Source organism: Dendropsophus ebraccatus, unplaced genomic scaffold, assembly GCF_027789765.1.
Source record: "Dendropsophus ebraccatus isolate aDenEbr1 unplaced genomic scaffold, aDenEbr1.pat pat_scaffold_1376_ctg1, whole genome shotgun sequence".
NCBI lineage: Eukaryota > Metazoa > Chordata > Amphibia > Anura > Hylidae > Dendropsophus > Dendropsophus ebraccatus.
In genome coordinates this window covers 2,899-15,781 of record NW_027208796.1, presented here as the reverse complement: position 1 = coordinate 15,781, position 12,883 = coordinate 2,899, and the positions used below count along the sequence as shown (strand labels likewise).

Here is a 12,883-nt window from a genome sequence, read left to right as displayed (position 1 = left end):
TCACACATAGTGATATAGAGAGGTCACACATAGTGATATAGAGAGGGGTCACACATAGTGATATAGAGAGGGGGGTCACACATAGTGATATAGAGAGGGGTCACACATAGTGATATAGAGAGGGGTCACACATAGTGATATAGAGAGAGGTCACACATAGTGATATAGAGAGGGGTCACACATAGTGATATAGAGAGGTCACACATAGTGATATAGAGAGGGGTCACACATAGTGATATAGAGAGGGGTCACACATAGTGATATAGAGAGGGGTCACACATAGTGATATAGAGAGGGGTCACACATAGTGATATAGAGAGGGGTCACACATAGTGATATAGAGAGGGGTCACACATAGTGATATAGAGAGGGGTCACACATAGTGATATAGAGAGAGGTCACACATAGTGATATAGAGAGGGGTCACACATAGTGATATAGAGAGAGGTCACACATAGTGATATAGAGAGGGGTCACACATAGTGATATAGAGAGGGGTCACACATAGTGATATAGAGAGGGGTCACACATAGTGATATAGAGAGGGGTCACACATAGTGATATAGAGAGGGGTCACACATAGTGATATAGAGAGGGGTCACACATAGTGATATAGAGAGGGGTCACACATAGTGATATAGAGAGGGGTCACACATAGTGATATAGAGAGGGGTCACACATAGTGATATAGAGAGGGGGGTCACACATAGTGATATAGAGAGGGGGGTCACACATAGTGATATAGAGAGGTCACACATAGTGATATAGAGAGAGGTCACACATAGTGATATAGAGAGGGGTCACACATAGTGATATAGAGAGAGGGGTCACACACAGTGATATAGAGAGAGGTCACACATAGTGATATAGAGAGGTCACACATAGTGATATAGAGAGGGGTCACACACAGTGATATAGAGAGGTCACATAGTGATATAGAGAGGGGTCACACATTGTGATATAGAGAGGGGTCACACATTGTGATATAGAGAGGGGTCACACATAGTGATATAGAGAGGGGTCACACATAGTGATATAGAGAGGGGTCACACATAGTGATATAGAGAGGGGTCACACATAGTGATATAGAGAGGGGGTCACACATAGTGATATAGAGAGGGGTCACACATAGTGATATAGAGAGAGGTCACACATAGTGATATAGAGAGGGGTCACACATAGTGATATAGAGAGAGGTCACACATAGTGATATAGAGAGGGGTCACACATAGTGATATAGAGAGGGGTCACACATAGTGATATAGCGAGGGGTCACACATAGTGATATAGAGAGGGGTCACACATAGTGATATAGAGAGGGGTCACACATAGTGATATAGAGAGGGGTCACACATAGTGATATAGAGAGGGGTCACACATAGTGATATAGAGAGGGGTCACACATAGTGATATAGAGAGGGGTCACACATAGTGATATAGAGAGGGGGGTCACACATAGTGATATAGAGAGGGGGGTCACACATAGTGATATAGAGAGGTCACACATAGTGATATAGAGAGGGGTCACACATAGTGATATAGAGAGGGGTCACACATAGTGATATAGAGAGAGGGGTCACACACAGTGATATAGAGAGAGGTCACACATAGTGATATAGAGAGGTCACACATAGTGATATAGAGAGGGGTCACACACAGTGATATAGAGAGGTCACATAGTGATATAGAGAGGGGTCACACATTGTGATATAGAGAGGGGTCACACATTGTGATATAGAGAGGGGTCACACATAGTGATATAGAGAGGGGTCACACATAGTGATATAGAGAGGGGTCACACATAGTGATATAGAGAGGTCACACATAGTGATATAGAGAGGGGTCACACATAGTGATATAGAGAGGTCACACATAGTGATATAGAGAGGGATCACACATAGTGATATAGAGAGGGGTCACACAGTGATATAGAGAGGGGTCACACATAGTAATATAGAGAGAGGTCACACATAGTGATATAGAGAGGGGTCACACATAGTAATATAGAGGGGGGTCACACATAGTGATATACAGGGGTCACACATAGTGATATAGAGAGGTCACACATAGTGATATAGAGGGAGGTCACACATAGTGATATAGAGGGAGGTCACACATAGTGATATAGAGAGGGGTCACACATAGTGATATAGAGAGGGGTCACACATAGTGATATAGAGAGGGGTCACACATAGTGATATAGAGAGGGGTCACACATAGTGATATAGAGGGGTCACACATAGTGATATAGAGAGAGGTCACACATAGTGATATAGAGGGGTCACACATAGTGATATACAGGGGGTCACACATAGTGATATACAGGGGGTCACACATAGTGATATAGAGAGGGGTCACACATAGTGATATAGAGAGAGGTCACACATAGTGATAGAGAGGGGTCACACATAGTGATATAGAGAGGTCACACATAGTGATATAGAGAGGTCACACATAGTGATATAGAGAGGGGTCACACATAGTGATATAGAGAGGGGTCACACATAGTGATATAGAGGGGGGTCACACATAGTGATATAGAGAGAGGTCACACATAGTGATATAGAGAGGGGTAACACACAGTGATATAGAGAGGGGTCACACATAGTGATATAGAGAGGGTCACACATAGTGATATAGAGAGGGGTCACACATAGTGATATAGAGAGGTCACACATAGTGATATAGAGAGAGAGGTCACACATAGTGATATAGAGGGGTCACACATAGTGATATAGAGAGGTCACACATAGTGATATAGAGAGGGGTCACACATAGTGATATAGAGAGGTCACACATAGTGATATAGAGGGGTCACACATAGTGATATAGAGAGGTCACACATAGTGATATAGAGGGGTCACACACAGTGATATAGAGGGGGGTCACACATAGTGATATAGAGGGGTCACACACACACTGCTGCAGCCATAGAACACTGAAGAAAACCCGGCACTGAGGTCAGAGGTTACAGCTACATTACTTATGTCTCCTCCTCCTCCTCTATATTACACAGGATATCTCCATATTACACTGCTGCTCATATACAGTCATCCAGCATCCAGGGAGAGACCAGCACAGATCTCCCCCCACACAATGGACTCTTCCAGCTCAGAAACAAACTGCCAAATAGTCACCGACAACTTTTCCCCGACCACCCTTATATAATAGGGCCAGTGTCCTATTACTGATATATTCCCCGACCACCCTTATGTAATAGGGGCAGTGTCCTATTACTGATATATTCCCCGATCACCCTTATCTAATAGGGACAGTGTCCTATTACTGATATATCCCCCGACCACCCTTATGTAATAGGGCCAGTGTCCTATTACTGATATATCCCCCGACCACCCTTATGTAATAGGGCCAGTGTCCTATTACTGATATATCCCCCGACCACCCTTATGTAATAGGGCCAGTGTCCTATTACTGATATATCCCCCGACCACCCTTATGTAATAGGGCCAGTGTCCTATTACTGATATATTCCCCGACCACCCTTATGTAATAGGGCCAGTGTCCTATTACTGATATATTCCCCGACCACCCTTATGTAATAGGGCCAGTGTCCTATTACTGATATATCCTCCGACCACCCTTATGTAATAGGGCCAATGCTGCATTACTGATATATTCCCTGACCACCCTTATGTAATAGGGCCAGTGTCCTATTACTGATATATTCCCCGACCACCCTTATGTAATAGGGCCAGTGTCCTATTACTGATATATTCCCTGACCACCCTTATGTAATAGGGCCAGTGTCCTATTACTGATATATTTCCCGACCACCCTTATGTAATAGGGCCAGTGTCCTATTACTGATATATTCCCCGACCACCCTTATGTAATAGGGCCAGTGTCCTATTACTGATATATTCCCCGACCACCCTTATGTAATAGGGACAGTGTCACTATTACTGATATATTCCCCGACCACCCTTATGTAATAGGGCCAGTGTCCTATTACTGATATATTCCCCGACCACCCTTATGTAATAGGGCCAGTGTCCTATTACTGATATATTCCCCGACCACCCTTATGTAATAGGGCCAGTGTCCTATTACTGATATATTCCCCGACCACCCTTATGTAATAGGGCCAGTGTCCTATTACTGATATAATTCCCTGACCCACCCTTATGTAATAGGGCCAGTGTCCTATTACTGATATATTCCCCGACCACCCTTATGTAAAAGGGCCAGTGTCCTATTACTGATATATTCCCCGACCACCCTTATGTAATAGGGCCAGTGTCCTATTACTGATATATTCCCCGACCACCTTTATGTAATAGGGACAGTGTCCTATTACTGATATATTCCCCGACCACCCTTATGTAATAGGGACAGTGTCCTATTACTGATATATTCCCCGACCACCCTTATGTAATAGGGCCAGTGTCCTATTACTGATATATCCCCCGACCACCCCTTATATAATAGGGCCAGTGTCCTATTACTGATATATTCCCCGACCACCCTTATGTAATAGGGCCAGTGTCCTATTACTGATATATTCCCCGACCACCCTTATCTAATAGGGACAGTGTCCTATTACTGATATATCCCCCGACCACCCTTATGTAATAGGGCCAGTGTCCTATTACTGATATGTCCCCCGACCACCCTTATGTAATAGGGCCAGTGTCCTATTACTAATATATCCCCCGACCACCCTTATGTAATAGGGCCAGTGTCCTATTACTGATATATTCCCCGACCACCCTTATGTAATAGGGCCAGTGTCCTATTACTGATATATTCCCCGACCACCCTTATGTAATAGGGCCAGTGTCCTATTACTGATATATTCCCCGACTACCCTTATGTAATAGGGTCAGTGTCCTATTACTGATATATTCCCCGACCACCCTTATGTAATGGGGCCAGTGTCCTATTACTGATACATTCCCCGACCACCCTTATGTAATAGGGCCAGTGTCCTATTACTGATATATTCCCCGACCACCCTTATGTAATAGGGCCAGTGTCCTATTACTGATATATTCCCCGACCACCCTTATGTAATAGGGTCAGTGTCCTATTACAGATATATTACCGACCACCCTTATGTAATAGGACCAGTGTCCTATTACTGATATATTCCCCGACCACCCTTATGTAATAGGGCCAGTATCCTATCACTGATATATCCCCCCGACCACCCTTATCTAATAGGGCCAGTGTCCTATTACTGATATATTCCCCGACTACCCTTATGTAATAGGGTCAGTGTCCTATTACTGATATATTCCCGACCACCCTTATGTAATGGGGCCAGTGTCCTATTACTGATACATTCCCCGACCACCCTTATGTAATAGGGCCAGTGTCCTATTACTGATATATTCCCCGACTACCCTTATGTAATAGGGCCAGTGTCCTATTATTGATATATTCCCCGACCACCCTTATGTAATAGGGTCAGTGTCCTATTACTGATATATCCTCCGACCACCCTTATGTAATAGGGCCAATGCTGTATTTCTGATATATTCCCCGACCACCCTTATGTAATAGGGCCAGTGTCCTATTACTGATATATTCCCCGATCACCCTTATGTAATAGGGCCAGTGTCCTATTACTGATATATTCCCCGACCACCCTTATGTAATAGGGACAGTGTCCTATTACTGATATATTCCCCGACCACCCTTATGTAATAGGGCCAGTGTCCTATTACTGATATATTCCCCGACCACCCTTATGTAATAGGGCCAGTGTCCTATTAGAGTGTTGCTCATAATATATATTGATGAGCAAAACTTATAAAATTCATATCAAAACTCAATTTTAAATTGTTTTAAGATTTTTTTTTAAAGCTGGATTTGGAGTCTGTAAATTTTTTCCGACTCCAGCCAAAACTAGCTCCAACTCCGCGACTCCGACTCCACAACCCTTGGTGAAGCAAAGCTTTTGATGCAGCAGAGCCGATGATGTTGTAGCAGAGCTGGTGATGCAGCAAAGCCAATGATGATGTAGCAGAGCTGATGATGCAGTAGAGCTGATGATGTTGTAGCAGAGCTGATGATGTTGTAGCAGAGCTGATGATGTTGTAGCAGAGCTGATGATGTTGTAGCAGAGCTGATGATGTTGTAGCAGAGCTGATGATGTTGTAGCAGAGCTGATGATGTTGTAGCAGAGCTGATGATATAGCAGAGCTGATGTGATGTTGTGGCGGCCAGCACCCGGTGAGTTCCGGGCGGGGGTGGATTTGATGGTGTACCGCTAGCGGGGGGGCGGGGGGACACCCGGCAAGTTCCAGGGGGGGAAGAGAAGAGACTGAGGACATGTGATGCCAACTTGGAGGGTGGGGCAAGGAGTGGAAACGGGTTGGACTGAGATTTGATGATTGTATGCGTTCGGTGGGGGTGAATGCACCTAGATAACAGCAAAACTGTGCAGAATCCATTATAACTTTATATTGGAAAGATGGAAAGCTACGGGTGGGCAACGTATTAATGCAAAAATAATTTTGGGGGGCTACCCCTTTAAAAGATCCAGAGCTTATGTATAGTGCTGCAGTCATAAGGAAAATAATAATGACGCTATGCTTACCTCTCCATGCTCCCTCCTGTGCCGTCTATGGGTCTCGCGCTGACCGCTTCCACTGCCAAATCTGACAGGAACCTGTCTTATCAGCGACAGCTCAGCCAATCACTGAGTGAGACAGGACAGCGTCTGGGCCAGTGGCTGAGCGGGGTCTGTCACTGCTGACACAAGTTCCGATCAGATTTGGCGGTGGCAGTGGTCAACGGGAGACCCATAGACGGCACAGGAGAACACCAGGGGAGCGCGGAGAGGTAAGCATAGCTTCCTTACTATTTTCCTCATAACTGCAGCACTATACCTTTAATTGCTTTACCTCTCTATCCTACACCCGTCATACCATAGCAATATATCAGTGCAAAGTGCCTGGAGACGCCGCTCTGGCAGGAACGCCGCACATCTGGTTGTCCCTCCGTGTATTTGAGTTTGAGGCCCGTGATCTAGAGGAAGCCTTAGCGGTACACAATAGGTGTTCATTGTCCAATAGTATCAGGTGTCTAGAAGTGTCAGACAGGTGTATGGAGAGGAGCGACAATCCCAGCAGCTCTCCCGTCAATTCCCAGGATCACTAAGCGACGAAATATTCCAGATAATTCTATCTAATGTTTCACTATGAACTCCAGTCAAAGGAGAACATCTTATATGCAGCTAAAACTGCAAAGGATCAAAGCTGGCTTTAATCTCGGATCATAATCATGGAGAATCGGCCTTTCATCTGAGTGACGGCATTTAGAGCCGCTCCGATCCCGATGTCATTCACAGACATGTAAAGAAAACTTTCAACCAAGAAGGAATAAAATCTTTTAAAGGGGTTGTTCACAAAAAAAATTCTTTCAAATCAACTGGTCCCTGTAAGTGCCAGAGATTTGTAATTTACTTATATTAAAAAGTCTCCAGTCTTCCAGTACTTATCAGCCGCTGTATGTCCTGCAGAAAGGAAATACTTATCAGCTGCTGTATGTCCTGCATGAAGTTGTGTATTCTCTCCAGTCTGACACAGTGCTCTCTGCTGCCACCTCTGTCCATGTCAGGAACTGTCCAGAGCAGCAGCAAATCCCCATAGAAAACCTCTCCTGCTCTGGACAGTTCCTGACATGGACAGAGGTGGCAGCAGAGAGCACTGTCAGACTGGAGAGAATACATCACTTCCTGCAGGACATACAGCAGCTGATAAGTACTGGAAGACTGGAGAGAATACACCACTTCCTGCAGGACATACAGCAGCTGATGAGTACTGGAGGACTGGAGATTTTTTTATAGATGCAAATTACAAATCTCTGGCACTTTCTGGCAACAGTTTTTTCTTTCAAACAACCCCTTTAACTTTGTAGGCCTTTCTAAGTTTTCTCCTGTCCAGTTTACTTATTATTACATGTGTCTGTATGTGTGCATCTACCACTCGGTCCATGGAGAATAAGAGACCTGTCAGTCAAGTCAAGCTGTGGGTGAGTAGCCAGCTGGAGTTTTTTAACCTGTTCACCAGTCAATATCAGTATTTTCATATAAAACATGTACAAACATGTCAAATCTGTCAAGGCGGGGGTGTTCAGACCCCATCAGCCACTAGATCTCTATATATCTCATTGCCTAATCTTATAATGGAGTCCTTCTTATGCAACAAGACAGGACGATCTGTGAGCTGGGGAGTGAAGCGCTCAGCCTCCCATCTCTGCAAATTGAGCAGTGTTCAGACCAGTGCAAGAGAAAATACAATGAATGTATAAACCATCATCAGCTCCTCTTCTGCCGGACTCTAGAGACAGGAGATGGGGCTGGAGCCTGGACGGGCACAGATGTTACACTTGCCTCCTTCTTTTCATACGCTGCTCTTACCAGCCAGACCACTGTTTTTAGAGCAGAGTGGTGGTTGGTAACCTAGACAATGAGCGGTCAACAAGGGGATGAAAAGTGCAGCATGTCAAGAGAAGAAGAATGTGTTTGCAAATATATTTAACTGGACGGGGTCTGACTTTTTTTTAATAGGTTCGGGGAGGAGGTGGCTGAACGTAACATATTCTTACCTCTCTGGCTCCAGTGCTGGGGTCCGCTGTCCTCCGCTGGGGACTGGAAACCAGAGCGGAGGACAGGGGACCCCAGTGCTGGAGCCAGGGAGGAAAGAGCATGTTGTTATGTTCAGCCACCTCCTCCCCGGCTCTTTTCAGATGGGAATGTCCCTTTGAAGGCCTGCATGCTGCGGCTCAGCATCACTTCTGTGGCTCTTCAGCTTCCAAGGGAAAATACAATTTTTTAACTCTGCAAATGGCCGTCAGCAAAGACAAAAGCGTTGTGTTTTAGATCCCTATCACCTGTGTCTGCAGCTCTCTACCTGGGACTGACGTGGCAGATTCCCTTTAAGTTCCCCTGGCCTAGGTCCCTGTTCTGTATATCGCCGGCTCGAAGCGTCTGTCTATCCTGTATATATTAGTGACTGAGATCACAGTTGTTGGAGGTTTATATCATTGCTCTATATTTATGGACGGGTTTGATTGAACTATGAGATCTTCGCTCGGCTTGCGCAGTAAACTTTGATTTTGCTATTTCAACTAAAATAATCTGCACTTTGATGATCAAAGTGGAATGGATTTTGTTGCCGTTTTATAGTCTCGCAGTGACAGTACCTTTTACATTTCAATTACTTGTTTGCCCAAAAGCGACAACAGGGGTTACGTCAAGGATGTCCGTTTGTATGTTTCTGCTTTTCCATAAGCGAGTGCTGGATGACGCAACGTCCCAATCAGAAGGAAGAGCTCGCCCTGGGCTGTAAAACCTGTAAAATATAATTCAAAGAGAAATATGCATTAGTCGATGAGACATAATGTGCTAAACACATCACAGACGTGATAGAGAAAATCCTCTTGTAGCTGATGGTGTTCTTGTTGCTGAGGAGGATTAGATTGCCATCTTGTTACACCCTGTCATCCTGCATGTTATCAGGCTTCACTATATGATGTACATGGAGCTGCTTTGAAGTGTAGTCAATGCCTTAAAGGGTTTCTCCTGACAAACATGGATGGAATATTGACATTAGTATATAACTATATGACATGACTATGTAACTCTAAGGTAGAAGAGCTTAGAGTTGTAGAGAGGAGTCTGTACTGAGAGTCCCAACCCAGGGTAGAAGTGTGCTCTGCCAGAACTTTACAAGAAGAAGTGGAATACTGAAGACTTGAAAGTAAAAGTATACTTGTGCCCGTGTTTCAACCTTAGCTGTCGTTATACCACCTGTTGCCCTACAGTGTCCTATGAGGGTGACACAAGCCCCAGACCCTGTTACCTGAGTTGAGCAGAGTGGCCAAGTTTACCTGGTTACACCTGTGCTTCGAAATAGAGTACGTAGGCTTCTAGCGACTTTGCTCTATCTGGATCAGTTCCTCTTGTTATCAGGATACTGTCCTGCACTGTTAGAGATGTTCACGGCATGGGTTGGGGTGATCTCTGACTTGTCCTCTCCTGAGTGACTTAACACTGCATAGTGTGTAGAGGTGTCTGCGTCTCCCATGTGCGTCTATCCACTACCACCGACTAGACTACAATGAACACGGACTGGAGTGGGGGCCTTGCAAAGCCAGGGTCCAGCTGAACTAAAGCAGGGACCGTCCTCTCTCCACCAAGACTTAGGTAAGACTCACTAAGTGTGGGCATGTACTTCCTATCCCCATGTGACAACTTGCTATAGGAGGTGTAATGTCCCCTGTGAGTGGTGGAGAAGAAAGTGCAAAGAAAAAGGAACATAGAGATAGGTGAAGAGAAAAGAGGGCTCTCTTTGGTGCCCAGATTACAACAAACATTAACCCCTTACTTACTAGAGCTGTGCAATATACAAGTACAGTTACATACAGTAGCGACGTCTAGTGGAAAAACTTAGGTAATACTTCATTGCCACTTTTACTTGAAGTAAAATACCAATCACACTCGTAGTGGGACACCACCATAGTATTGTACTCTATGGGGTGTCCCTATATGCTAATTAGGGCCCCTCTCTGATCTGCAAAAAATTACATGTGGCTGATGACATCATGGCCCCTCCAGGCCAATCAGTCTAGGAAGCGGCATCACTGGCATAGATGGCACTACTGAATGAATAACCGGATAATACAAAAACATCTTATAGATGCTCTATATTGGGTTCCATTGCCCCTAGTGCTCCTCTCTGTAACTGCAGGTTACGCCATCGCCCCTGGTGCTCCTCTCAAAAGCTGCGGTTTGCCCCATCGCCCCCCAGTCCTCCTCGTTGTAGCTGTGGGTTACTCCATCGCCCCCGGTGCTCCTCTCTGTAGCTGCAGGTTACTCCATCTCCCCCGGTGCTTCTCTCTGTAGCTGCAGGTTACTCCATCTCCCCCGGTGCTTCTCTCTGTAGCTGCAGGTTACTCCATCTCCCCCCGGTGCTCCTCTCTGTAGCTGCAGGTTACTCCATCGCCCCCCAGTCCTCCTCTCTGTAGCTGCAGGTTACTCCATCTCCCCTGGTGCTTCTCTCTGTAGCTGTGGGTTACTCCATCGCCCCCGGTGCTCCTCTCTGTAGCTGCAGGTTACTCCATTGCCCCCGGTGCTCCTCTCTGTAGCTGCAGGTTACTCCATCGTCCCCGGTGCTCCTCTCTGTAGCTGCAGGTTACTCCATCGTCCCCGGTGCTCCTCTCTGTAGCTGCCGGTTACTCCATCTCCCCCGGTGCTCCTCTCTGTAGCTGCAGGTTACTCCATCGCCCCCCAGTCCTTCTCTCTGTAGCTGCAGGTTACTCCATCGCCCCCGGTGCTCCTCTCTGTAGCTGCCGGTTACTCCATCTCCCCCGGTGCTCCTCTCTGTAGCTGCAGGTTACTCCATCTCCCCCGGTGCTCCTCTCTGTAGCTGCAGGTTACTCCATCTCCCCCGGTGCTTCTCTCTGTAGCTGCAGGTTACTCCATCTCCCCCGGTGCTCCTCTCTGTAGCTGCAGGTTACTCCATCTCCCCCGGTGCTCCTCTCTGTAGCTGCGGGTTACTCCCTCATCCTTCTGTGACCGGAGCTCTTCCGTCTCGTTGTTATGCAGAGGAGATGAGGCCACGCTAGTACAAATCTAATAAAATGTTACGATGCACAGAATGACCTGTGGAAGCAAAGTCACAAGATGACTCCAGAGTTCTGATTAATTCTGGAGGCTACAAGTAAAAGTTGTCGTCTAAAATGAAGATGAGTCTCGGGTAATAATGCGAGAATGTAATCTCCTTGTCTCCATTATGGGCAGAACTCGTTCACTGATATGTGCGGATGTGGGGAGGGGGGATATTTCTGCAAATACTAAATAAGCCATAAATATATCTCACACGCACAGGAATACAATCTACTGATCAGATTACGGTTAGAATAAACTTTTGATGCTGCAGCGTATTGTTTATTGGTGACCAGGAGCCGATCCTGTCACTTTAAGGTCATGTTCTCATATGGGGACATTTATGAAATGTCTGCCCAAAGCGTACACCAAGGAGAAAGTGCAGTTTCGCCCCTTCTCCTTGCCGTACGCCTGCTGTATGCCCCGATGGACGGGCTGGGGGAGCTTGGGGGATGTGACAAGGCGGGGAGGAGGTGCGCCTCATTTATCATGATTTACGCCTGCTCGCAGATCCGAATCCACACTTGCTGGAATCAGGTATAGATTTAGTACGCTGGGCGCAGGTTCGGGCACCTGGCCGACATGCGCCTCTTAGTGAATCCTGCCGGGGAAAAGTGGGAGAGCCCTAATATAAGACCGGTGTACTTGTACGTCTCAGTAACAGAGTTATTATTCTCTTCACAGGTGAAAAACTAGAACAATTTCTGAGGTCTCTGAACAGCAGTAAGCCCCTCTATCTGGGTCAGACTGGTCTTGGGAATATTGAAGAACTCGGGAAACTTGGACTTGAACCAGGGGAAAACTTCTGCATGGGAGGTCCGGGAATGATCTTCAGCCGAGAGGTTTTGCGCAGGATGGTGCCGCACATTGGTGAATGTCTGCGTGAAATGTATACGACACATGAAGACGTGGAAGTGGGGCGATGTGTGCGGCGGTTTGGTGGAACTCAGTGTGTCTGGTCCTATGAGGTAAGTCGGTATGATATAGAATGTATTCAGGAGAATGCTCTCCGCACACGTGTACTGTCATGTGATTGGTGTTAAGCATTGGAGAGCATTGTGGGACTGCGGCCGTCCATCACACATCGGCTTTACCACACGTCCTTAGTTATATTATAGCCCTGCCCAATCCATCTATTACATCCCAGGAACCGTTTCCTCTGTATAGATCGGAATACTATAGGGCTTTGGCTGACTGTTCTGGACGTAGTGTCTCCATTGTTTTCTTGTTATGACCGATCCCGTC

General features: G+C 46.1%; 1 protein-coding gene across 1 annotated transcript in view; it reads left to right on the top strand.

The window, feature by feature from the left end:
- LOC138775146 (chondroitin sulfate synthase 3-like) overlaps positions 1–12,606 on the top strand; it is a gene marked incomplete at its 3' end in the record, with an annotated part of 39,911 nt that extends 27,305 nt beyond the window's left edge. Inside the window, exon 2 of the mRNA XM_069955835.1 lies at positions 12,323–12,606. Within this exon, the coding sequence (XP_069811936.1) occupies positions 12,323–12,606 (284 nt within the window). The remainder of the gene's footprint in view (positions 1–12,322) is intronic.
- Positions 12,607–12,883: the final 277 nt, after the last annotated feature.